At 34.8% G+C, this 27,822-nt stretch overlaps 1 protein-coding gene across 2 annotated transcripts in view; it reads left to right on the plus strand.

Annotated features, from left to right (window-relative positions):
- Positions 1–27,822, plus strand: part of cyst (rho guanine nucleotide exchange factor 18 cysts) — an 81,578-nt gene that overhangs the window by 48,997 nt on the left and 4,759 nt on the right. The window contains exons 3-23 of one of the 2 annotated variants that reach the window (XM_077441921.1): positions 9,677–9,906; positions 9,982–10,144; positions 10,218–10,353; positions 12,531–12,711; positions 12,788–12,918; positions 14,160–14,264; positions 14,664–14,733; positions 15,391–15,502; positions 15,582–15,655; positions 15,732–15,820; positions 20,638–20,694; positions 20,764–21,004; positions 22,173–22,383; positions 22,461–22,714; positions 22,784–22,938; positions 23,025–23,157; positions 24,877–25,034; positions 25,102–25,208; positions 26,928–27,112; positions 27,190–27,346; positions 27,421–27,772. In XM_077441921.1, coding sequence (XP_077298047.1) covers positions 9,677–9,906; positions 9,982–10,144; positions 10,218–10,353; positions 12,531–12,711; positions 12,788–12,918; positions 14,160–14,264; positions 14,664–14,733; positions 15,391–15,502; positions 15,582–15,655; positions 15,732–15,820; positions 20,638–20,694; positions 20,764–21,004; positions 22,173–22,383; positions 22,461–22,714; positions 22,784–22,938; positions 23,025–23,157; positions 24,877–25,034; positions 25,102–25,208; positions 26,928–27,112; positions 27,190–27,346; positions 27,421–27,772 — 3,301 coding nt within the window. Of the gene's footprint in view, positions 1–9,676; positions 9,907–9,981; positions 10,145–10,217; positions 10,354–12,530; positions 12,712–12,787; positions 12,919–14,159; positions 14,265–14,663; positions 14,734–15,390; positions 15,503–15,581; positions 15,656–15,731; positions 15,821–20,634; positions 20,695–20,763; positions 21,005–22,172; positions 22,384–22,460; positions 22,715–22,783; positions 22,939–23,024; positions 23,158–24,876; positions 25,035–25,101; positions 25,209–26,927; positions 27,113–27,189; positions 27,347–27,420; positions 27,773–27,822 lie in introns of both variants that reach the window. The other variant, XM_077441920.1, reaches the window with a different exon arrangement.

The raw sequence follows: 27,822 nt of genomic DNA on the forward strand, positions 1-27,822 counted from the left end.
ATTTATTATCAAATAAATATAATGAGATATAAAAAACATAGAATAGCCTTGTAAAAAAAGATACACTTAATTCGTTAATCAAAGGGAATATATTTTTTTCATACTTACTGTACAAATTTCTTTAGAAGATACGGGACCCGCCCAAGACAAATGCGTCTAATAATAATTGTGCACTTGAACTTTTGACATTTTTGTCAGTTTCTCATAATCACGACTTCATCCCACGTCCATTCAAGACGCTCGGGCAAGAACGCGGATTCAGGTCATCTTTTGTACGCGCTGATTGAAAACTGACACAGCGTGCATACGAGTATCTGCGGGAAAAATGTGGCAACTGACATTTCCTCCGGGCAAATTTCGTGCTAAACCTCCATTGCGATCGGTTTCGTAATATTATTATAATATAAGTGTAGTCCCTCTCGAGACGATAATAATAGCCATTGACTACGGACGCTGAAAGCGTATCAACCTGAACGTGACGACTAAAACTTATGTATTGAGAATTCCCTTTTGTCGTGGCGCTCCTTGGGATGACTGACGACTGCCTTTGCTTCGAGAACAAAAGCCAACTCGGAAGCAACTCCTTCTCTGTATTATTCATACATACCTACTTACCTAACTCGATTTTCAAACCGGCGTACAATATATGCCTGCTATATACCAATAGGTTGCCAGGATGTGAAATTGTCGAAAGGTTGACCCTCTACCATAAAAGTTTAGATGGCAATATAAAGGACCAGCTTAGTTGTAGTTCGATTTATTTTTTACTAGTGATAGACCCGATGAAAATTTCATCGGGTGTACTATGAGTAAAAACTACCGACCTACCTACATATAAACAATAGAAAAAGTTATTTATTTATTAAATTAATTTTCAGTAGATGGCGCTTAATGCCCGTGGCACTATTTTCTAAGAGGAAATATTGATAGAAAACAATATATGTATGTATATACAGGTTTTTCTTGGTTCTACTACCCAAACCTTACATACAGTATCTTTCGAAATTATATATTAGATGACTTGCTTTGGAATTTGATTACAGACAAATGTATTATATGTTATTAATATTGCGAGATAAGAACTAGAAATGTAGATGTAAAAAGGGTAAGGGCAAAAATACTCTGAGTGGTACGTGGTACGTGTTTTTTTTTTATACTTTTAAACATGCGGAAAAATGGCACAGTTTCAAAATGATCGGAAGACTAGGAATTTTAGCTCAATCGTTTGCGAAAGCAAACATAAAAGAGTCTTGTAAAAATGCAGCACACATAGCCCATATACATACACGGTACACAGTACATAGTTCTAAAAATCACCCCCTGGAGATATTTTATCCTTGTTCGACAGTGATCGATAACGGTAAATCCCATATTTGAAGAAATGTAGGAGAAATTTATTGGTTGCATATGGATATGCATACTCGTGCGACCTCCAAAACATGCATTCTGCACGTGCAACTACGCCCGAATTTGGTTTAGAGAACACCTACTGTTTACGGTCACAGCGGGAAGCCAAGAACGTGATTTAAATTCTGTCAATGTTGAAAAATTATTCAATATTCTAACAGTTGCAGGCAATATTTGTATGTTACGTTTATTCGTGCGCTTATCAGTCCTATTCATTTTAGATTCAATAATAGGCGAAAGCCGTAAATCGTTAAACTGTGGTGACTTTGGTTATCGTGTAATCAATATATGTAATCTACAATTAGGTCTGTCTGTCGTAACAAAAAGGTTCAATCAATAAATGACAATTCCAAATATTCATAATGATAAACAGATTTTTCGCACATTGCGATCGCGGATACGGTATATGTGGCACTCGTGTTCTCATTAATATGATAGTTCGGTGGAATTTTCGGGTGCTAGATGTTCCGTGATCGAGATTTTAGTGACGTGTACGAGATTGCTTTGTGCGGAATAATCACCAAACCATTCATAATGTCAAATAATTTGTCAATTCATTTCAGTACACGATAATTAAAATGATAATTCTTGAAGAGTAAAAAATAAGGAATCCAGTAGAGAGAAGCGTTGGTCGTTGTCGGTCTGTATTTTGGTCATTGTAATTCACATTTAAGTAGCAAATATTTTTTTCAATGATCAAAGCAAAGTTTCTAATGCAATCTGTATCCGTCGTGCACACAATTTTTTTTCACTGTACAAAACATGTTTTAAATTGCTTTTTATTTTATAGGATGGTCGTTTAAATTGTTCCCCTAAGAAAATGGGAATAAAACTGCATCAATAACTTAATTAAGCCATATATGGATTTACACCATGCCCCTCTAAGGGCAACATATGTAAAATAACATGAAATAAATTCAAACTTCATAAATTGAAATTTTATATATTTTTTATTTTATAATACTGTTGCGTAGGGGTGGGTGGAGGATCCAAGTAAAAGGCCAACAGTCGTTTCACAGCATTTATTGATGATTCAGGAGATACACGCACTGTCACTGCTCCGTCCAGAATGACATGATATCGCCTACGTACCGCCTTATAAAGGGTAGATCTCTCAGGACGCCTAATCTGTTTACCTGTTGTATAGTCACGTATTCGGATATGTGTTTCCACGACATTGGGTCTTCCCGTACCGATTCTGAGAAATAACTAATAACGGTCATTGTTTAGCCTAAATGCACTTAGAGTCCAGATATAATCTTTGGAAGTAAGTGCATGCATTTAGTTAATCCGATAACAGATATCCGTTGGTCTAAGTGCAATTCGCTCAATCCGCGGCGTACGTAACAATACGATTGCTACGGAAATATCACGAGCATCATCCACAACGGCACAAAAGCACTATCATCGCTCGAAAATAATCCGTGGAAAATAATACTAATGTTTAAAGTACACGTGTCTGCTTGCGGATGTGAATAAATTATTCAGGATACGGTGAGGTTTGTACGTACGCGCGTGTGTGTGTGTGTGTGTGTGTGTGGAGGGGAAACACGAACTTCAAAAAGGTAGTCATTTTAATGTTGAGCAGATCGTTGCATGTTTTATGATCTGAGTGGAAAATTGCTGTTCGCGCTTTTCCGGGAAACCGGCCCAAAAGGTGCACTCAACCGGGCCGGAAAACGGTTAAATATTTCATGCGTTTCGCGTTCGCGATAACAATAATTCGAAATTTGGCAAAATTCGATCTATAGCGTAACATGCTCGGAAAAATCCCATAGGATGATTGCGCCACCATCGCATTTATGTATTTTTACTAGCCTCTTATTAGCTCGCTTTTTCCCTTGAAAGGTCTCACCTTGAATTTGAATCAATTATCTGGTCACCTTTTTATATATCTCATATTGATTGTATTGAAAAAGATCCACTAAATTTTATCAAATCCTCACGCTACTGTTTTTCTATCTACGCCCATACTACTGTTCCCGATATTTTAAAATTCCTATCCTTTAACAATCTTTCTGTCAGGCGACGTCTCACTGATGCTATATTCCTTTTAAAGCTCCTAAATTGTTTCCTCGATTGTCCCGATTTACTGGGTAAAGTTGGTTTTAGGATCTCAGTTAGGTATTCTAGACACGTTGCACTCTTTTCACTTAATCCTTTCAAAATCAATTCCCTAAAATATTTCTATATACTACAGTGTGTTTATCGTATGTTTAACGGGGAGCTGAATGACGTTGATCTATTCGGAATTTCCTTGCATCAATTCAGGACTGTCATCAGGAGAGTCTTGATTGATTGATCCATTTCTATTTCTATTATATAATCTTTATCCGATATTATATTATCACTCTATGTTTAGTTATGCACTGTCCTATTTAGTCATATTTTATTTTTAATTCTTTTCTTTTTCATTTGTTTGTCTCTATGTACCATTTTATGTAATTTGTATAAATCTGTAATGGGGCTCAGATGTTATTTTGTTACATTTATTATTTATTTTTAATGCATTTCTACATTTGTTGTCTGTTGATTTTTCAATAAATAATAAAATAAATACAGACCTACCCAAATTGTATTAAAATATTGTACAAGCACAATTTAATACTACATACATTAGAGGAAAAATCTTGTTGTTTTCCAATCAGCTCAAGTTATTTGATGCCGTCATTCTTTCAATTATGACGTTTGTAACTTGCATAATTTGATACAAGTGTTTTGTTTCCGCTCTAATCAAATTTATGATAGTAAATATTTAACTTTGTAATACATATGTATCGAAAATTGGCATAATATATGTGGGTGGAATTCCTGAATAGATGACGCTATTCAGGACCACGATGGGATGTGGCGGTGGAATTGAAGATCAAACACGTGCGTTTTCAGTCATGTTGTTTATTAAAACGACACCACGCGGTGGTTTAACGACCAACCGCCCCAGTGGAAGGTTAACTTCTACTAACTGTTAAATAGCGGTCCTTTCGCGCCCTCTGCCACTTTTCCATCCCCCCTCTACAATCGGTCGTAACATACCCTTTCTCAGCCATAGCCCATACATCAGCCTTTCGTTCAATCCCAACACTACAACTCGGCCTTTCCTGACCACAAACCTGCCCTCAGGTTTCTCTCACCTGCCGGGCCATTCCTCAATCATATTACACATAATTTTCAGACATACTTCTCAATAATCCCAGACATACTTCACAGTAGTCTTCAACATACTCCACAATAATCTCAAACTTACTCCACAGTAACCTTAAACATATTTCAGTATCATATCAATTTTTCACGTTTCAATACAATTCAATCTTCAAAAAAGTTACACACAGATCATCACAATTAAAGTTACACATAAATCATCACAATTGCAATTTAAAATCATTACAAAAAATACATAGCATTAAAATCAACACCTTCACATCGGAAACAAATCACATTTTAAAATCATTACAAGAATTACATAGCATTAAAATCAACACCTTTACATCAGAAACAAATCACATTTTAAAACATCACTAGAATTACATTTCAATACAATTATCTCATATTCTTCTAGGCATGTAACCAAATTAAAACATTATTCAACATACCAAACACTCGCCAAAACATGAAAACACTAGAATAATCAATAAAACATTAACAATATTTCAAATCATAACTACTAACAAAATAAAACAATAATCAAATATCATGTAAGTCTTAACTAAACCCCCTCCGGGTACTCCACTTATTCTCTAATTCACTGACACACACTTCACTTCAATCGGCACAACCTAAACACTATCCGATGCCAGTCGCGATTCCACGCGGCTGTCCGATGATGTTGTCCGCGATGGACCTCCCGTCGCCCCACGGCTTTCCATATGGTATCTTGCCACATATGAAGTTGACCAATATCGTTCCTGGTTCACCGATATATCCAAAAACTCCTTTCTTAATCCATGGTCTTATTTTATTTTCCATTAAAGTAACATCAATCTGACTACGACCGAGCTTGAAAGTGAATACATTGTCCTTTGGTGTTGAAATTTTGACTGGGTCTCTTATTCCTTCTGGTGATTTATCCATATCTTTTTCTTCATGTTTCCCATTTTCTTCGTCTTCATCTTTAGGATTCTTCGAATGACCATGAGACCCTTTACTGAATTGACCATCGGGCGGTTCATCTTTATTTGAAAACGCCATGTCTCCGTTGTCCCAAAGCCTTCCAATATGCAAACCATCACCGTCCATACTTCCATCACCCATGTCCAGGCCTCCATTACCCGTGTCCTCACTTCGATCACTCATGTCTACACCGTCCTCTTCATTATTGGAAACGTCTATTCCACATGGTTTGCGATGCTTACTTTCATCATTCTTCATCCTAATTGAATCTGTGGTTGATGATCGATTTTCTGTGTTCGGTCGCACTGAAGAATAGTCCAGATGAGCTCGAGACGGCGACGCTGGAGGCTCTAAGGGGGTCCTCACCATCTGACCATGTGACATGTTTGATGTTCCATCAGCCTCGCTTGAACAGGAATCGTTGGGTTCTGCATGAGCAGACATCTCTTGTGAAGCCCGTTCTTCTTTTTCCCTCCGCAGACTCTGTTCCAACTTAACCTCGATCGGAACTCGTGGTTTTGACGTTTTATCGCGTTCCACTTTGATTTTTTCTTGCTCTCCATCCTTCAAGTCCGAATCAGCCCTCCTTACTCCTTCCGCAGCTTTTCTACGAATGGCACCGGAGCTGTTACATTGGTCTCTTACCACAGGAACACTTTCACTAGTGATGATGCCGCATCGATGTACGAAGTTCTCGCCGGCGAGGTTGTCTTCACTGCCTGTGTCGATCAGTGCCGGCGTCCTCGCCTTGGGTCTCCAGCCGCCTCCAGTTGAGGGTGCGGGCACTGCTTTGGCCGTGGCTACGGTTGCGGCTGCTTCTTCTGCCTTTACCTTTTCCACCAGCCCTTCGAAGGCGCTCAACTTGTCCCTGAACTCCTTCAAATTGCGGGCACCATGCAGCATCCCCTTCATAGAAGACCTGCCAGGGATCCCGTCGATGACGTATTCCATGAGGTCGCGATCCTCGATCGAACCCACGCTCGCCATCTCCCGCATCCGGTAAAAGTACTCGTTGACCGATTCCTCTGACGTTTTCTGCGACTTGGACAGCCTCCTATGGACTGACGCCCCACTCACCATCCGAGCGAACTCCTCCAGTAATGCGCTTTTGAGTTTCTCCCACGAATAGACCCCATCTTGTATGCGCAGGAACCTCTCGGCCACCCCCTTGACCAGGCGTTTCCCAAACAGCAGCTTTTCCATGCTGCCCCAACCTGCCGAGTGTGCGACTTCTTCGATCTGCGCCACCCACTTTTCTACCGGATAGTCGTCGTTTCCGGTGAAAATGGGGACGGCGCCCTCCATGTCTTGGAAAGTCAGCTTGGCTCGGCTGGCGACTGGCTCTTCTATCGCCCTCTCCCGAACCCCTCTCGACGTCCTACGACCAGATGTCGGCCTCCTCCTCCGATACATTGTAGCACGTGGTCTTCAAACTGCCGCCTAATCCCGGACGAGCCCCCAATTGTGGGTGGAATTCCTGAATAGATGACGCTATTCAGGACCACGATGGGATGTGGCGGTGGAATTGAAGATCAAACACGTGCGTTTTCAGTCATGTTGTTTATTAAAACGACACCACGCGGTGGTTTAACGACCAACCGCCCCAGTGGAAGGTTAACTTCTACTAACTGTAAAATAGCGGTCCTTTCGCGCCCTCTGCCACTTTTCCATCCCCCCTCTACAATCGGTCGTAACATACCCTTTCTCAGCCATAGCCCATACATCAGCCTTTCGTTCAATCCCAACACTACATATATGTACATACATATGTAGATTGATAATGATTACTACCGCTAGCACCACACGCGACTAGACATCGAATGGTCGTCCGAGCAGTTGAAAATAACAATACACCGTTCCAATAGTGTTCATAGCAAGAAGGCAAAAATGCTTATAAAAAAAAATTGTTTTTTTTATGAAATTAACAATAGCTAAACCCTCTGCCTCGATTTATATCCGATGTATAGTCATGACTAAAGCGAGGCGCGTGGATGCGCCGGCTCGAAATAAATGGGTTTCTTTTGTCAATTTCTATTGTTAACCTTTTTTTTCTCGTTTCGGCGCATTCGTCCGCCGAAGGCTGGTCATGACTAGTGAGCGGACCCAAAGCGCGCCGTTCATTGTTCAAATGTTCGTCTCTGGTTTGTTAAAGGTTCGCCGAACCTTTTTTTTGCACTCTAACTTTGTAAATAGAGCCAAACCGCCCTGATTCCTGGAAAAAGCACGCTCCCTATCCTAACTCTAGTCATGACCAGTGCGCGGCGCTAGGATGCACCAGCTCAAAATGAATGGGTTTCTTGTGTTATTTTCTAGCAAAAAAAAAGGTTAACAATAGAAATTCACAATAGGATCCCGTTTCAGCGCATTTTCGCGCCTATCTCTGGTTATGGGTCATAACTTATGACCCATATACATACATATATGTATATATCACTAGTGTTGTACCCGATGACATACATATCATCGCATGGGTGTTGGCATATTAAGTTATTAAATAAAAAAAAATTAAAAGAAATGTGTTGTCGGTCATGTTTTCGAACCCCACGCGATCGAATTTTTTTCATATACCTTTTAAATATATTTAATTGATTATTTATATTTTTAAATGGTAAAAACTACCCAACTACCTATATATAAACAATATAAAGCACCAGTAGAAAAATTAATTAATTAAATAAATTTTCAATAGATAAATTCTCTGCCAAGCGGAAACATTAGTACAAACGACTAGTATATATAGAAGTTTTTTTTCTTTCGTTTTGGTAGTGGTTTAGCTGTGACGTACATACAATGTATGTCGAATCGGAACGACTATTATAGTACGGCGAGCTTTATCTCAGATACACAGACAGACGAAATAGCGATATTATATATACATATAATGGCTATATAGCGGATGTTGATTAGGGCACTATCCTTTTGGGGCAATATGGCTATTGTTTACTTCGCAGGAAACCTTTTTTTTTGTGCTCTTGCATTCTGCGTTTTCGGAACGAGTATTGAGAACGTTTATCTTTCATATTTTTGGTGGCTATTTTTCATTAACCACTTCATCGCCAGAAACGCACCGCTGCGCGTTATTTCGTATTTAAGGCTATGACTCGAAATTAATTTCACAGTGACATCTAAAAATATCCTGTGATAGTTTGTGATAAACATAGGCCGGCGCGACCCTGCGCATCGTTGTTCATTTTTATGGTGAACCTTTTTTTTGCTATCTAGCTGTGTAGTTTGCCCTGTTTCCTGAAAAAACACGCTCCACCGCCGAAGACTAGTAATATGATTCGTATGTATGACTATGTATGTGATTCCAAGTCGATCGTTTCCTATCAGAGTTTGTCAATTTATTTGATTTCATTGTTGAAACGGTTCCTACCAAATTAGCCACCTGTTCTCATTTCTCACCATTATTTGAATTTACCTTGAAAGGAAAAACCTGAATTATTCCAGCATCTACAAACTTAAAATTCGATACAAATTCAAAAATGGACATACAATATCTGTGCACTGAGCCATCGATATGTATAAAGTTGGCAATAGGTGTCGCCTTGTAATGACATTGCATAATGCAATTGTAATTTAACGCATTGGGGTGATCCACAATATCTTTATGAAGAGCATATTTAAATCCATGAATAATCAGTAAAAAGTTTAAATACAAAACTCAAATCTCAATTTAAGAGCTGTTATATTTGAAATTGAAAAGAAATATCTCACAAAACATCAAATATAATGTTTTGCGTTTTACAATATTTAAAATACTGGTGGCCTGTAATAAGTTTATTCTGCTTTTCAAACCAGATTCTGGACATATCGAATTAAAAGTAGTGATAACAATTTGTGAATTAAGTCAAACTGAAATAGTGTTTTTGTAACTAAAAATTGAACTTCCGTCATATTCAAATATAACAGCTAATATTGCATTGCATTGTAATGCATATATGATATATAAGTGTAATTTGAATTTGAACTAGGCCTATTTAGCCAGAACAGATAACATTGCACTCATATTTACTATATGTAGAGTTCATATCGTACACCCGACGCTAAAAATACACATTATCAGATACTATTTATTACATTATACATATTACACTTGAAAAACAATAATGAAATCGTCGAGTGTGTTTACTGACCGGGTTTGGATTTTTCTTGGTTTCAGATGAGGCAGCCGTAAGTTCGGGTTCGGAGAGTTCAGTGACCGGCGCCGTGGCGGGAGTAATGGGCGCGGGGGCGGCGGCCGGAGGTGGCTCCGGACCGCGCGCCCCCCGCGCCGTGCCCACCATCAGTGTCACCCCTCACTCGCCGGGCATCCTGGACGAGCCCCTGCAGCACCTGCAGAGAATCCACCAGGCCGTCCATCGGATGCGACACCAAGCGTTCAATCCACAGGTACGCTTACACTCCGATCCGCACCCTCGCCGAACCCTCATTCATATCCGTGTACAGTGTGAATTGTACTTTCAGGTCAACATGGTACAGCAGTTCGCCCGCTTGAGCACGTCGTGTCCTTCTCTGAACAAGGACGATCAGCTGGGTGAGATCGACGGAGACTGTTGTCCGTCGCCGGCCACTCCAACGCACTCGCACATCCTCGCTCATGACTATTCCGGCAGTAGGAAAGGCAGCAGTTAGTATATTCTATGCTATGTTTTATTTATATTATTCAATTAAAGGTTTTAAAGTTTTATTTTGTATTGTAGTGGGTGACGGGAGGTCTTGGCTGCCTTGGAGGATTGAAGCGGAAGTCAATGAAATGTCTAGACGCCGATCTTGGACCGCTTTAGAAGACATCACCTCGCGACACAAACTAACACAAGATCGCACGAGGCAGAGGAGGTATTTTTGATTATTTATTTATTTAAAGTTTGGACCGTTGTAGCATTACAGGAATTCCTAATGCGCCACAATGGTCAAAAATATAACAGAAAAGACAAGAAACAAAATAATAAATTAGACATAACAAAAACAAAACATATATATACACAAACAACTAAAAATAATAATTATTATTATTATATATCGTTTATCGTCTTGAATTCATTCTATGTTTACAAGGTTTTTGTATTTCGTAATACTCTTTCTCGATTATGATTTTCAAGTTATGAATTCCATAAGTCCTCACCAGATAGAGTTTCAAAATATGTCATCCGGACTGACCGAAACCAATCACGACAAGCAAATAATAAAGATTATAGATCAATTATATATTAGATTTATATTTTTATTCTCCAAGTGCCTTATCCGTTATTGGATATTGGCAACCATATGTGCAATGATAATTTTGTTGGCCGCCACCCGGAACAATGTAGTGGTACTTTGAGTTAACCATTGCCTTAGGTTTTTCAGTCAGGACGTCCTTCTTCTCTTTTCGGAGATCATTTCTCGGATAATAAGATGCAAGAGTTGATATGTACGTACCAGGGTTGTCGCATTGTGTGACCAAAGTATTCAAGTTTTCGGCTCTTGATGGTATTAGCAATTCATCCGAGACAAGACACACTCATATTTTTTAACATTGCATTGTCTATATAACATATTATAACATTGTCAGTTATACGGTTTTAGGAGGCCATAGGACCGCTCACTTTACGTTCCATTCTCACTCATCTAAAAAAAAGTCAGAAGATGAAAGTGTCTTGTACGATTTTGAGAATCCTGTTATTTCTTTTCAATAGAGAGTAGTGAAAGAACTATCTGGATAATTTGAACATAATTGTCAGAATCATCCCACAAGGATGTAAGTTTTTTTTAATTCTTTTATTAAAAAAAATCTTACGACTCGATCGTAACCTTTCAGCTAAGCCCTTTTTTTTGCCTTCAGTCTTTGTTGCCCAAATGTATTTTACAAAACTGCCATTTTATCTGTAGCCCAAATGTCATGTTTCCAATCATTTTATGAAATATATTTTGACCTTGGAGCATGTTGCTCCAATTTATATCAATATTTCCTATACTTGGCAAATTTTATTTGTTGTTCATTTATCAATGCTCGAAAAGGGACCGAGTGAAAGACGCAGTAGACTAGGCAAATGCCTAGAGCGCTGCGAGGTGCTCCCATTTTTGTCTTTTTTTGAAAAAATAAATAGTATAATAATTTGACTTTCTTTGAACTTATAAAACATTCTATATTCAACTTTATTTTTCTACTCGAAGTAACAATACTGATTGTAAAATATTATAATTTATGAGGAACGCGGAAAGTTGACTGTCTATGTATGTATAATATGACGGGCTGAAAACCAGACTGGTACAAGTGAATTTTTTAAAAAAAGTTGATTTAAGTGCTAAAATAATAGCATTTCATATATGCTGTTATTTTAGCACTTAAATCAGATTTTTTCAAAAATGTCAATTGTACCAGTCTGGTTTTCAGCCCGTCATATGTACTGTACATATTTATCAGGGATGGATTTGCTTCACGAAATTAAATATCTTTACCAATCATATTCGAAAAAATAAATGTCATTATTGAATATAAATGAATGTCTTCATTACCGAATTTATTCGTAGTTATCCGTATTTTATTCATTTTTATACATAAACGTCCCTATTTTAAATTAAAAAAATTGTTTTTGTCTTAATATATTTTTCTTCAACATAAAATTTCAAGAACTTGAAGAAAAATTTAAGAGGGTGGGGTTAAAACCAATCTGCCTAGGGGCGCCATATACTCTCGGGCCGGGCCTGGATGTGAACCTACAGCAGCACATCACTGATCATGATTATTAGAATTTTGTGATAATTGTTAGCTTTAAATTGTATATATTTCATAAATTGATCGTTATTTTGAAAATTATGTCTAAAAGAAATCGATGCTAAAACTGAACAATTCGCCAAAATGAAATATGAATATGCTAAAATTGAAAATAAATTTAAAATCTTCGTATTGAGTAAATAATGTATACATACATATTATATTTTTAATACAAGAATAATCATACAAACTTATTACAATTATCAAAAAAAAAATTCTTTTACCTACAAAAATTAACATGAAATATTTTTACTTATAGTAGTATGTCGTTGTCTTCGATGGAATCTGAATGCGACGACGTCGATAACAGTGCATCGAGCGGCACCAGGGGCAGACGACTGCTCGGATCGGAGCCAAGAACAGCCAACGGAGGCCGACGACGTGCAGGTAGACACACAGCAGCACAAAGTACCCACTCGCTAAACGAAGCCGATCTACAGGTAAGCATCATCGATAACACAATCATTCTCGAATGCGAATTTCATACGCTGAATCTTCTCGTTTCATCACTTGCAGAAAGATTTCCAGAAGATAGTAGCTTTGCGCGAAGCCGAATCGAGACTATCGCCACGTCTGCCGCTGCAAAAGTCAATCTCGACACCGAGCATCGTCGCTCTGCCTCACGAAGCTCCGTCGGCTCCACCTCTGTTAGTATACGATCCGTTCATTTTCATACACTCGATAGAGCGGGGATCACACGTTTTGAAGCTTTTTGTGTTCAATATTGTATACTACTACTATATACTAAATTCACAATATTTATGATGTTGCTATTCATATGTATAGTTCTACGTATTAGATTTTAAACGTAATGTGCACTTTGAAATAATCTTTCGGTAGTTTCGGTGAAAGATTGGTCGGCTCGTATTTAAATGAATTGTCATTTTAGTTGTTATTAATCCTTGATTACGTACGGTGTTTTGTTTTAGAGGTAAGTTTGAATCGAACGGATGATGATAACGATTGATGTTATTTTTTTTTAATGTCCCTTTGCTGATTTTGACACTTGAAATTGTCGCATGTATTCATCGTGACTAATCTGTGCGTTGTTTTAAATATTTCTATAGATACTGTGTCCGATTTTTGCTGTCTTATATATTAATATCATAATTGTTAGTCAAATTTTCGAAACGATTTAAATAATTACATAGATTTTGTGTGTATTATTTTTTATCATATTATTCATATATATATATATATATATATATATATATATATATATATATATATATATATATATATATATATATATATATATATATATATATATATATATATATATATATATATATATATATATATATATATATGAATTTGCACAATGGCTTCTTTTATGGGAGCCATGGCTATGCATATACTTTTTTTTATTACAAATAAAATTTATTTCATTTTTCATATGCATGATTATTCTGTCACATAATATCTCTAATTTTATTTTAACAAAATCATTCGTTGCATTAAAATTTTTATTGGTTTTTTATTGTTATTACTTTATTTACGTGTCTCTGTTTCATATAAAGTTTATTAATTTGTCGTGTTCAAATGCCTTTTATGTTTTAAATGGATTTTGAAAAAAAATATGCATATTTTATATTGCATTATTCAATTATAAGAGAATCGATATTATTTCAGGCCGACTGAGTATAAATATTATATTGAAATTTTTCTAAAACTCTGAAACAGGAAATTTTGCAATCATATTTGTGTTCAATGGGTCTGAATTACCAAAGAAATTATGCATATTTTTTTTCATTTTTAATATCTTATTGTAAAAAAGCTAGTATGTAAGTGATACGCTTTATTAGCACACTCTTTTTATTTTTGTTTTATTTTAAATACATATTCGCTCGTATTTGTTTATTGTCTTCATATTGTGTGGTGAATAAAGGCTGACACCGTCGGGAGCGCTCACAGAGAGTGAAACGGAAGAAGAGATGGCTATCATCCGAAGTCAGGTCTCTGTCCCTGATCACACCGGTCACTTTGTGTTACAGTAAGTAAAACGCATAGGAAAATGTAGAATAGTCAAAATTTTGTCAGTCCGTTGTGTATACATATAACGCCATCAAACAGTGGCTGCTGAAATCGTGTGTGGATTTAAATTTACATTTCAAAACGCGGTTTTTTGATGCCAATATTGGAAAATATACATATTTAGTTCATTTGTCACATGTTTCGTATTTTTGTATAAATACAGCACTGAAATTCAACATTGTAGATTTTTGTGATGGTCAAGGTTTATATTGTTTGTATGTAAGTATACGTGTTGGCTTTCAAGTTTACTTCTCTTTGCATGCATTTTTTTTTCATTGTTTTGAATTATTATTATTTAATTTCTATGCTTAATTTTAAATGGTTGATTTAAATTTATTGTTTTTTTGTATCATTTCAGAACTGTTTTCGATCATCATGTCGATCAAAAGAGACGGAAACGCGGTAGTCTCTTCTTCAGGAAAAAAAAGGTATTCATAAATGCTATTTTAATTTTGTCCAATTTTTTATGTATTTACATTGACGCATTTACACACAAGTGGGGAGGAAGGGCACTCGCCTCAGAGGCCCTAGCATTTTTGATATATTATTATAGTTTTTCTATACCAATCCAATACGACATAATGAAAGTTGAATCACTTTCTGAAGATAAAAAATCGTTTGTATTTTACTAAATGTATCACATTTATTAAAATAACAAACTAAATAACAATATTTGTATTTATTTATAGCAAGAATTTCATCAACTTCGCCTTGAACTTAGTGTGCAAATAACTTTTTACTTTTATTGTTCTCAAAAAATATCGCAAACGATAATAACGCTCAAGTTTATGCGCGCACGTACGCATTTCCGAAAATTTATTAAGCACAGCGTTCTTCTTATAAGCCCTGTCACTTAACTGGGGGGAGATTGAAAGTTTATCCACCACTATTTACATTCTCATAAGCTTTAAATAGAAGTAGCATTTTAAAAGGTTTCTCACAATTTATTTACATTTACTAGAAACTATATCGAATATTTTCAATATCATATCAAAGAGATGAAATATTGTATTTACATTTACAATTAAATATACTGTCCTTGATTGTTAACTTAAATACATGTTTGTTTTTTATTATTTTTTTAGGACAAAACCAAAAAAGTAACTCATCAATGGGTTGCACCGTGCTACAATTCGGGTCACGCTTGCGATTGGTGTAGCAAACCCTTGACAAATAAACCATCCCTGTATTGCGAGCGTATGACTATTTCCTAACAATACATGTGTTTAAATTATCGCACAATGACTTATTTATATTTGTGAATTGTTTATTGCAGATTGCATGACGACCGTTCATCAAAACGCATGCAAAGACAACATAGTCGAGTGCACTAAGCCCAAAATTAGCAAAGTGAGTGTTTTGAATGTTTGTGAATTTGTTACTTTCTTGATTCTTTTGATGTATTTATTTTATTTTTACGACTTAGAACGCCATCAACAAGTCGAGCAGTTCCATATCCAGTAAAGGTGTACCAAAACGTGGTTCTTTACCCGGACACGGCCAAACTAATGCTAGGTATGTTTTGTGTCCATTTTTAATTTTTTTCATTTGTGATGATTTATCTACATAATGAGTTTTGAATTTGATTGCTATTATGATATAATTAAGTATATGCAATCACGTTCATTTTATGTGTTTTTAATTAAATTTATAATATATTTTAATTGTAAGCAAAATGTGAATACGTTGTTCCAGGATTAAGTGTTGCAGTTTTGTAAATATAATTATTAATGTTTTATTTATTAATTTTATGTTATTCTTTCGTTCAGAAATGTGTGTCTAAATTTTTATTTCATTCTATAGAAGACTTTGTGGTTTAATTTTGATTTTTTAATATAATTTAAGATTTTCGTTGTTTACATTGACGTTTACTCGTAAATAATATTATATAACCCATAGTTATTGTTCTTGTATGAGGTATTTATATATACAATTAGGCTCTTTCTATTGAATTAAAAAATATATACTATTCATGTAACTCTCTTGACGACTATTGTTTCCCCAAGTACATATCTGTTTCAATCTTTAGTAAATTATAAACCCCCCCACCCACCCCCCACTCTTCTACTACTTTTATATGTAAAATTATTATATATGTATACTCGTACACATCCTTTCGAATAGATGTCATTATTTTTCATTTTAAATTTATCTCTATTCTACTGACTGGATTTGTTATGAATGATGTGATTGAAAATGTATCTAATTTCAGTCAATTGAAATTAGACAAGTACACATTTTAGTATTTAGATTAAACGGAATATAATAAGAAACGTTCCTATAATAAAAACTATACCTAAGATATGTAATGCATTTTTAGATTAGCTCGTTAGTTTATAGGTATGAGAAAGTATGATTTTTTTCTGGCATGACTGCAAATATCGAATGATCTAAACGTAAATTTTGCTTTTTGAATGATTAATTATACGTTTCTCAATTATGATATAATCGTATTTCTTCCAATTTGTGCGATGTGTAAAAAAATATATATTTTTTTTTACTATAAAATGGTTGTGTAATTGAGAAGCGTCGTAATATATCGGTGATTTATGGATGAGAAATGCATCACTTCTAGACATTTCCTGGATTAGTCGATATTGTATTATATTATTATTGTATTAAATTGCGCATTCGGGTACAGCCTCTTAGCCAAATCAACTCTTATATCCATTCTTGTGAACTGAATCCTGCTTGCTTAGAAAATAAACCATTTTATTCCTGTAAATATATATATATATATATGTATATATATTTTATATATATTATATTAATTCAAGCGTATATTTTTATATAAATTAGTTTTCTGTCTCTACTTTATCTACATATAGCGACCACACTACAATTTGATTTTTTCTACCGTAGACTATTTCCCGTTAATATTATTTTGATTATAAGGTTTATTTTTAACTGATGTTGATTTTTTCTAGACATTTTGAAAATGTTTATACATTGTAATAGGATATGAATTTTTATTTTATTCAGTGGCGTGCAGTGGGTTAGTGATGCCCGGAGCCAACTCTTCAATTGTATGCTGTACAAAAACTTTCGGAATAGCTTGAAAATCAGTATCCAAAAGTTTATATACATATTATATTAAAATAAAAGTGCAAATTTAATAGATTTTTCTTAAGATGTAGCAATTAGGGGAATAAAACTGAATTCTCGGCGAAAGTTTATTTTTATTGAAATGTCTTTTTGGTTTATATATATATGCAAACATAAATCTGAAAATCCATACTTTTATTTCATTCTTTGATTTGATCCCCCAAATCGGATGCCCGGGGCCGTTGTACCGTTGCCCCCCTCTGCACGCCACTGATTTTATTGCTAATGTGGGCTGCTTTTATTTTAACATGAAATAAATTGAAAGGTTACTTATTTATTATATAAATACTTTTTTTTTCACACTTTTATAAGCTGGTAAAATTTATTTTATATTGATTAACCTTGACTATTTGGATTTTATTGTAGATTTAAAAAACAGTAAGTTCACTTTTTTACCAGCTTGAACGTATATGATTTTGAACATACATACAAGTAGTCTATGAGCTTTAATTATACTAAAATTGCATCAAGTTCAAAATTTTGAGTTTTGTTGTTGTAATTGAATAGTAAATTTGATATTGTGGAAAAAATGCTCCGGATTACTTCTATGTGTCGGTGTTTGTGTTATATACATATTTATGACACTATATATATATTATATATGTATATTGTGAAGCTTTCGCCTGTTACATCCGTTTTCCTATTTCTATTTTGCCCTCTCAACCGATTATACCATTATTAACCGAACGTTCACTTCGCCTTTCCACTCATAATGCAGCAGCAAGAAGTTGACTGGATGCTATTCTCCGTGGCGGCGTGTGGCCACAAAGCTCGGAGTACAGTAAGTGACAAAATGACAACAATACAATGTGTCTCAAAGCAACATGTCCTTTGTGTACACATTACATATTCACACTATTCACTTTCAGTACTGGGTTGTTGATTGTTTGCTATGTTTTTCATCACTAGACAATACAAGTGCAGTAAAACTTTGAACTCTATTCTATTCTATCGATGACGAACACACACTCTTTTCTCTCCTTACCGCTTGAAAGATATTTGAAGCTATCGTATGTTATATATTATATTAGGATTGATAAACAGATACATCTCATACAAAACTGATCTAGTAATATTAAAAAAAAAAAACTGTCCTCTAAATAAAATACATTATATCTTTTACTCTTTTTTCTCTCCATAAATCATCGCTTATATTCGATATGGCTTGGATTTTGTTATTTTGATTGATTTCACTAAACATTCATTGTATCGTCATTATTATTACGAGTCAAAAGTAATTGTTATTGGTGTTCTTAGATTATGTTTATTAGACAAAATTTGAGCTGTTAATTTGAACGAAATTATACTGTGGCTCTTTTTTTTTATAAGTATAATATATTGTATAAGAAAATCTAATGCATATGGTTGCCATTTTATATATTTTTTTTAACTATGTAATTGAATGTTCACTTGCAATTTTATTTATAAATCTGTATTTTTTTGATTTTATGATATAAACTTGAAGCTTTTCTTGTTCCTTGGTCATGGCTTGTTTATCATATTCATTGCATTTTTTTCTTGAACTGTTTGTGGTGTTTAAAAAAAAATTATTAAATTTGATCATTTTGCACCTTAAACTATTGTCACTCTTCTTGATTTTATTTTACGCTTATTATACTTTGTTTATTAATTTGTTAATATTACAATAAAATAATGCAATTAAATAAAATATTTTAGTAAGTCTTTCGACTATTAAACTTTGTACCGATTATTGTTCTTTTGAAATATTTGTGTGGATTTTAATGTGTAATAATCTTCTAATATATTACGATAAATGAAAAGTTCAAATAATTTAAAAGAACAATGGGTATGTAAATAATTAAAGAATTGTATAAAAAATTAACGATAAGTATAAACATAAACGGCATGTGTTATGTGCAGAAATTAATTATATAAAAGAACATTTAATCCTAAATAACCATTAAAATTTCTTTCCTAAACCACAACATATTATATATGGAGCTCGAATGTAGTGATGGAGTGTATAGTGTGCGAATATTTACTGGTGAAAATGTGTTAGGATTATTTAAAAAAAAAAGTTAATAAAAAATTAAGCTTTGAGACAACTTTGAGTCTACTACGCATTACTGATAAAAATTACCCAAAATATTTTGTATAGACATACACACATAAATTTGATGTAGGGAAATTATTAAAATAATACAAGTATTTATATTGATTTTTTTTATTCTATTTTATTATACTATTGTGTTAAGTGAATTGTTATTTTTGTGATTATGTTCTGTTCGAATTTTTGTCTTTTATACGTTTTCTCTTCGTGTTTTATTATTATTATTATACATATTAATTTTTATCTTGCAGGATAGCAACCACCAGTTTTGAATGCGGATAATTTCATTTTAAATGTGCAAATTTCGTTTTTTTATTTCAGCACATCTGTATATCCATGTGTAATTTCTACTCTCTTATCATGTATCATTTATTTATTCTTTCATGTAATTATTGTATTTGAATAATGATCACGTTGGAAATATATTCTTTGTGATATATTTACCATACGATATATTTCCAAAAGATTTTCTTTAATTGTTTTCGTAGCAGTTGATATTTTATTTTAATTAAATTTTTCAATGTGAAGTTGATTTTCTTTCAGTATATATTACATATACAAATATAAATTTATTCTACTAAACGAATATATGCATATGGATACATTTCTATGTGCATATATTATATCTCTTAATTAGTCTAGTTATGATTAGTAATTTCTATATCTGTTTAATGAATTATATTACATATAAGAAATTGGAGCATGTCACAATAAGACTATTTTGCCTCGAAACCTACTTTTATATCAATGCTACAAACTCCTTTCCGGGTTTTTAACGTAACCGATAGCAGCCGATTCGTATTGAGGTTTAGAGGCAAATTTAGTCGTCATTTGATTCACTCATTGCAGATTTGTGTGATTTTAAAAAGCCTTCATTGCAGTAGATATGTATTTACGTTCACTTCTTATTTCATTCGTTTAAAAATGTTGAGTGATTTCACACATTTTCAATCAAATATCTCTTCTGTATTTTTCTATATACATATATATGTATTATTTAATAAAATAAAATAAAAAAAAATGCAATCTTTCTTTGAATGTATGTGAGAGTGCGCATTTATTACAAGCCGGCTGCTTGTTGTGAGAGCGAGAGCGTGATCGTTGAACACGTCTCAAATTTGAATTTGTACATAAAACTGGCCCTCTTTTCCAGCAGCGGTCAAATCTTAAACGACGAGAAAGATGGAGAACATCTCAAGCACGAAGGCAGCAAGTAAGCAATTCTTCTTTAGTGTGCCTTATGTTTTTATTCAGTATATTAGTTATTATATTGTGTTTTTAGTGTATCTGATGATGCTTATTCTACTGGTGCCGAATGGTCAGAAGCTCAACTGACAGCAGCCGATCTAGGTGCTGATCCGCTATTGGGATTAGGTTTAGATGAGCCGGATTCGTGGAGTCCGAGCGTATCCAAAGAGTTGACGAAGAGTCTACGCGACAAGGAAGTGAAGCGTCAAGAACACATCTACGAATTTATTATGACTGAAAAACATCACTGTCTCACATTGAGAGTCATGCAAAAAGTAAATTTAATCTAATATCATAATTTTTTCCGCTTCAATTATATACATATTGTTGCGTAGGGGTGGGTGGAGGATCCAAGTAAAAGGCCAAAGTCGTTTCACAGCATTTATTGGTGATTAAGGAGATACACACACTGACAGTGCTCCGTCCATAATGTCTTGATATCGCCTAAGTACTGCCTTATAACGGATAGGTCGCTCAGGGCATCTTCGACGTCCGGTTACTTCCCTATTGTTTAGGCATGTACCCAGATATGTATTCCCACGACACTCAGTCCCACGCTATCGGTCACTTCTGAGAAGGGACCAATAGCGGCCAATTCGGTGGCCATTGTTTAGCCTACTTGCACTTAGTCTGGAGATAATCCTTGAAACCAATTATAACGGTCACACCGTCTCTGGGATGCTACTCGGCCTAATCCGATTGCACTTACTCCGCGGTGTACGTAACAATATTATATTATACTAGTGTTGTACCCGATGAAATATCATTGCATGGGTGTTGGCATATTTTATTTTTATTATACACTAGTTGTTTTACCCGGCTTCGCTCAGTATTTGTAATATAAACAGCGTAAACATGGCGAATCTAATAGTAAGTATTCATTTGTTTTTTTATTAAATTTATTTGGACATACGTCGAGCACCAAGCATCAAATACGACTGATGCTAAAATTATTTAGGATTGTCTGTGGACAATCGTCACTTGACAACAAAATGACGCCTAAAGTCACTTCTGTTAATATAACATTTCTCTGTCGTAGAATCCATGACGTTTAATTTAATGAATATTCAAATAAATTTAATAAAATGTTTACTATTAGATTGGCCATATTTAAGCGGTTTATATTACAAATACCGAGCGAAGCCGGATAAAAATACTAGTATACAATATAAAACACCAATAGAAAAATTAATTAATTAAATTTATCTATTAGCCTAGAAGAAATATTGGTAGCAAACAGTATATATAGAAGTTTTTTTTTCTTCTGTTATTAGATTTGTACGTTTTGTTGGCAGTGTTTTAGATGTGTATGTCGAATCGAAACGACTATTATATGTAGTGCGGCGAGCGTTATCTAACACAGACACACAGAATAGCGATATTATATATATGATCGGTTTTTATTTCATTGATTTGACTCGTCGATTTATTTTTTGTATGCAGATGTTCGCCGATGGTTTACAAAGGCATTTCCGTCTCGGCACCGGAATCGACAGAATGTTTCCAAGACTGAACGAACTATGGCAATTGCATGCCGCTTTCCTCGGCCGATTGAGATCACGTCAACGAGAACGACCAGCAGTTATCTCCATCTCCGACATACTCTTAGATCAGTTTTCCGGCACTAATGCTGAACGGTTGAAAAGTGCATACGGTACTTCACTTTCCATAACATTTTGAATTTCGTTAGATCGTTAGTTGAGGTTTTAATTTTTTTTTATATTTATTTAGGCGAGTTTTGTAGTCGTCATCGTGATGCTGTGGATATGTACAAAGACTGCGCTGCCAGAGAGCCTCGTATTCCGCAGTTCGTACGACGTTGTCAAACAAATCCATTGCTGCGTAAGAAAGGTGTACCCGAGTGCGTGTTGTTCGTAGCTCAAAGGCTCACTAAGTATCCGTTGTTGATCGAACCGCTGATCAAAGCTGCACGAGATGATAAACCGGAGCAAGAGCGTCTACATAAAGCTATGGCTCTTGTTAAAGTAAGATGATTTTATAAAAGATTTCTCGTGTTTTTTTGAATCGTTTAAATGACAATTTTTTTTTCAAAGGAAATTCTTGTATCCGTTGATGGACAAGTGGCCGAAAAAGAAAAGGAAGATAGGAAGCTTGAAATATACAATAGAATAGATGCTAAATCATATACCGTGCATAGAGGTTTGAAATTTAAAAAATCAGATATCCTTCAGGGTAATAGAAGTCTTCGGTTAGTGTGAATTTTATTTTTAGTATTGTTTAAAAATAAAATTATTTGTGTGCAAATTTCATGAAAATGTATTTGAAATGTTTTAGATTTGAAGGTTTAGCAACTTTGATGCAGGGTAGGAGTAAGATGCAGATGGTGTTAGTGATAGTTTTATCGGACTGTTTATTTTTCTTACAAGAAAACAATAATAAATATTCCTTCTTCACACCAGACAATAAGGTAATTTTAAAATATTTTTTATATATATATATATTAAATATTTACCAGCAGCATGGACTAGTGATTAGCATATTATGTTTCGAACAGTGTGGTCACGGGTTCGAGTCCCGCTACTAGCCAGACCTTGGTTTGTAACTCCAGGTCGATCGTTTCCTTTCAGAGTTTGCCAATTTTTCTGATTTTCTTGAAACGGTTCTTGTAAATTGATATTAACTTTCCAATCTCTCTTGCAAATCTCAAGTTATTCAGCGTCGATGGCACCGCAGATGATGTTTGTATGAATTCGCATTGTATAAAAGCACTGTTGCGTAGGGGTCGATGGAGGATCCAAATGAAAGACCAAAATCGCTTCACAGCATTTATTGACTGATTCAGGAGGTCCATGCGCAGCCAGCGCTCGTTCCAGAATGATCTGATATGACCTAAGTGCCTTCTTAAAAAGGGAAGGTCACTCACTATAGCTTCCCCGATCCGTTTGTTTCTCCATTGTCTGGGCACGTACAGTTTTAACCCTTTGACTGCTACAACAACGATAAATCGTTGTTTTGAAATAGGCGAAGATTGCTACGACGATCGTTGTTGTCGTCATTAATTGTCGTATTTCAATACTTTCTTTGAGTCGCCAGCGCATCAGTGGCACGAAACATTTTTTTTATATACGTATTTATATTTATTTTTCAATCATGCTTTATAAATATTTATCAATTTTTTAAATAAAAGCTCTTCAATTTCGGGTTCATCATCAAAGTAAATTTCGGGTTCGTTGTCAATGTCATATAAGGAGTTATTACTTGTGAATTGATTATTGTCGATAAATTAATTTTCAGAATCAGTAGAGCTGCTGATTTGTCGAGTTCCTCGGCGAGGAGCTATTATTTCGCTTTCATCACTTTCACTGTCCGATATCATTTTGCACAGTTAAAATAAATGGCAAAAAACATTAGAAATCCGCTTTCAATTATATAGGTCACGAGACGTCACGAATTCGTGCAATCAATCAAATGCAACTGAAATGCATACAAAATGTTTATGATACATGTTGAAAAATTATTTGATTATTAGAAACTTCGCATCCTTGTGTGTCTCGCTCACACGTACACAATTAAAACCAAGAAAGAAAGAGAGAAAGACCGCTACCTGTTTCGAATATTTCGCATGTTGTAAGGATTCATCGATGTCTAAAAATAGATTGTTGAAAAAAATAGAGCGTCGGAAAACAATCGTCAAAACTTATTTAGTGTATATATGTAGGTATCTCTTTCGCACGCACGCATGTAAAAGCAAGACAGAAAGAGAGAGCACTGCTTCTTAAAAATGTATATAAAGTATTATAAAAATTACGAGCGTTCGGCGAAGTAAGTATGTAAAAAAAAATATTATATTTATTTTTTTTTCAAAATAATTACAAATGTTAGCATTTTTCGCTAGGACATTGAAAAACCTCGTAGCAGCCAAAGGGTTAAGTGAGTCTCACGGTCTTAGGGCTTAAGGAATTCTACCGACCACTTAGAATTCCGCTAGGCCAATTTGGGGGTCTCCATTGTTCCCACGTTACAGTACTTTTATTAATTGTATTATTGTATAGCGATCTGTAAAGGCAAGTGTATGTGTTCAATTGAAAATAAAAATAAAATTATGAACAAAAACTTTACATTAAATGTCAACACGGACACTACATATACATATATATTACAATTTTAAAACTAAATACATTTTCAGACGGGTGTTGTTTCTCTGCAAAAATTACTAGTCAGAGAAAAGGCTGGAGCTGAAAGTCGTGGTATATATTTGATATCGAGCAACCCTGCGGATCCCGAGATGTTTGAATTGAAAGTGCACAAACCCAAAGATAAAGTACAATGGATCCAAGCTATAAGGTATGCGGCATATTTCAGTGCATATTTTCATATATAAAATTCCGAATACTGTAATGTTGTGTTTCAGATCTGCCGTTCAAAATTGTCCTGAAGAAGAAGACACTCTTTCGTTGAGCGCCGACGATAAACAAAACATGTTGGAAGTCAAACAGAAAAACATCCGACAGATCACCAGTGAGTATATGATTCCGTTTGTCATAATGTGTAAATATATACGTTATAATGATATATATAATTATAGATTTATGTGATTATCCGAGGTTAACGTTAGTCTTACTAGCGCTACTAATCATACATACACTCCTTCATAGGTTTAAATTATGTCAAATTGTTAGTTTGTTGATATTCTAATAGTTTAAAATTCCCCGTTTGAATACGCTTATGTTTTCAATGTATTATTTTATGTATTTGTAAAGGAAATGCACTTTTGTTAGTAATATTATCGTAAATCACATTTATAAGTATCTAAATATGTACTTTTAAAATTGCCATAAAACTTAGTTTTATATTTTGTTTCCTTTATGGAGATCAAAGAACGAATACGGAATTGGAAGGTATGATTATATTACCTAATACGATAGTTTGTTTTTAATATTTGAGATTATAGTGCATTCGGTGTAGGATAGCACTTAGATAAAACGTACTTGCCGTCTCCCTCACCGCCTCTCGACCAATAGCATTGCGTGCAGACAGTAGAACACTTCGCGCGAAATGCCATTGGTCGAAATGGGGTGAAAAGGACAACATATGCGTTTTACTTAAGTGTTATCATACACCGGATGGATGATAGCACAGTTTGTCTTCCTATCAGTAGTTTATATTGTAGTGTATTATTTTTATTTATTGAAATAAATTATAGAATTTAAATTTGCTCATTTTAACCCTTTGAGTGCTGACGTCTTTTCTGTGGAAAGCCCGCCACGCTGAAAATTTCTCCAACATTTCCAACTAGAATTATTTCGAAATCCAATAGAAATAAAAATTGGTATAAAAATTGTAGCTAATCCAAACAAACTCTAAATAACTACCGCCGAGGATTTCGAGTTTTGTCAAGGTGTGTTTAGACTCTAATATATCTTGCAACAATATAAAATAAACAAACGAAGTCTATTAATGAATGTATTTTTCCAAAACTAGTTCCATCTTCTTCATTGTTGGTAAAATGTAATGAGCACAATCTAAATTCCAAGCCACAATCTAAAATACTCAGCAGTTATGGATTTCCATCGAGAAATTCTGCTATGGTTATAAATTCAGAAATTCCGCTGTAAACCAGTCTTTATAAACATTGACAAGTGAATGACACGTTTTACACGACTCGTGTTCAATGCATTTTTTTCAATGCTACCTGGAAAGGCTTAGTGGTAGTTAGTATTCTTGTTTACTTTGTACATGCTCAAAATACAACGCCTATCGGCGTTTTTCAGGCCCATGGACTTGTTGGCAAAACGTCGATCATTTAAAGGGTTAAACACTTCATACTTCGTCACCCATTTATCATATTCATTAATTGATTTTTATTGATATAAGTATCATCGCAACAGCGTCAATTCTTCATAATATTTACCATTAATAATAAATTTTTAATTTTCTCTAGATTATGAAACATAATTTTGCATGATTTTTTTTTAATTAAATTATAGTATGCATAATATGAATCATATTTATAAAAATGAATTTTCACATATTCAAAAAAAAATTTGAATTGTATGTATAATTATCCAAAACTTACATCATACATATTTTTAAAGCATGGTTATATTATTACAGTGTTTTTCGGTTATTTTTAGCTATTTCTATTTATTATATAGTGAATGAAATTTGCATTACTTTCCTAACATTTAATTATAAATTAAAAACATGCAACTAAGAAATCACATTTGTCCAATTTAGGATTACTCCGGGAGAAAGACTTGGAATACGCCTTATTATTAGAAGAAAAAATGGGGTTGCAGTTGAGATTGTTAGCGGCTACCGGCATGAATCCTCCCCTTCCTCCAAATCCAGACTATGGTCGATTGGTCGGAGAACATACAGACACCCACTCTGTCTGGAGCGAAGTCTGCCAAGCTATCAAAGTTCGTACACCGGTACAATCATATTGACCATGCTTTCAATCGAGTACGTGTATAAATTAGAATTTAACATCACACAGGAAGTATCAATACTGGCAAGCTCTCTATACGCATCGGGAACGAACCTCAGTAGAAGCATCAGCTCGGCTGGGGAACGACAGAGCTGCACTTACATATCACCAACTTTGCCGAGACGAGCGGAAACCTTCGGCGGCTTTGATACTCAACATGGAAAGGGTAATTCTTCGACATATAAAATTTCATTTTGATGTATCGAGTTTAGATTTATGTGTCTTTTTTATTTTATATAGCCAAAAAGCCTGATCAAACTGACGGAGATCCCGCTCACGCTCCCGCCGTCCCCGATACTATCCCAGAAGCAACGGATGCTCAATCGGAAATCCCAAATTCTCAGCAGCTGCCGCTTCTGTTCGACGAAGAGTTCCGTATGCAGTTGCAAAAGGGCGAATTCTGTTGGCCACCTACGATGTTTCCCCTCGAACCTCCTCAGCCATCTCACGGAACTGTTCCTCCTGAAGGATTGACTGATCTGCCGCCGCTGTTGACTTTAGGCAGAGAGCAGCAAATCGCCGCTGTTAGATTGTCGCATTATGTTTACACTCTGATGTGCATCATTTGGCAACAGTTGACTACCATTCATAGGTTAATTTATTTATTTTTTATATCAGCTGTAATTAATTATAGTCAAAAAG

The sequence above is a fragment of the Arctopsyche grandis genome, chromosome 12 (assembly GCF_051622035.1).
Source record: "Arctopsyche grandis isolate Sample6627 chromosome 12, ASM5162203v2, whole genome shotgun sequence".
In the NCBI taxonomy this organism is placed as follows: domain Eukaryota; kingdom Metazoa; phylum Arthropoda; class Insecta; order Trichoptera; family Hydropsychidae; genus Arctopsyche; species Arctopsyche grandis.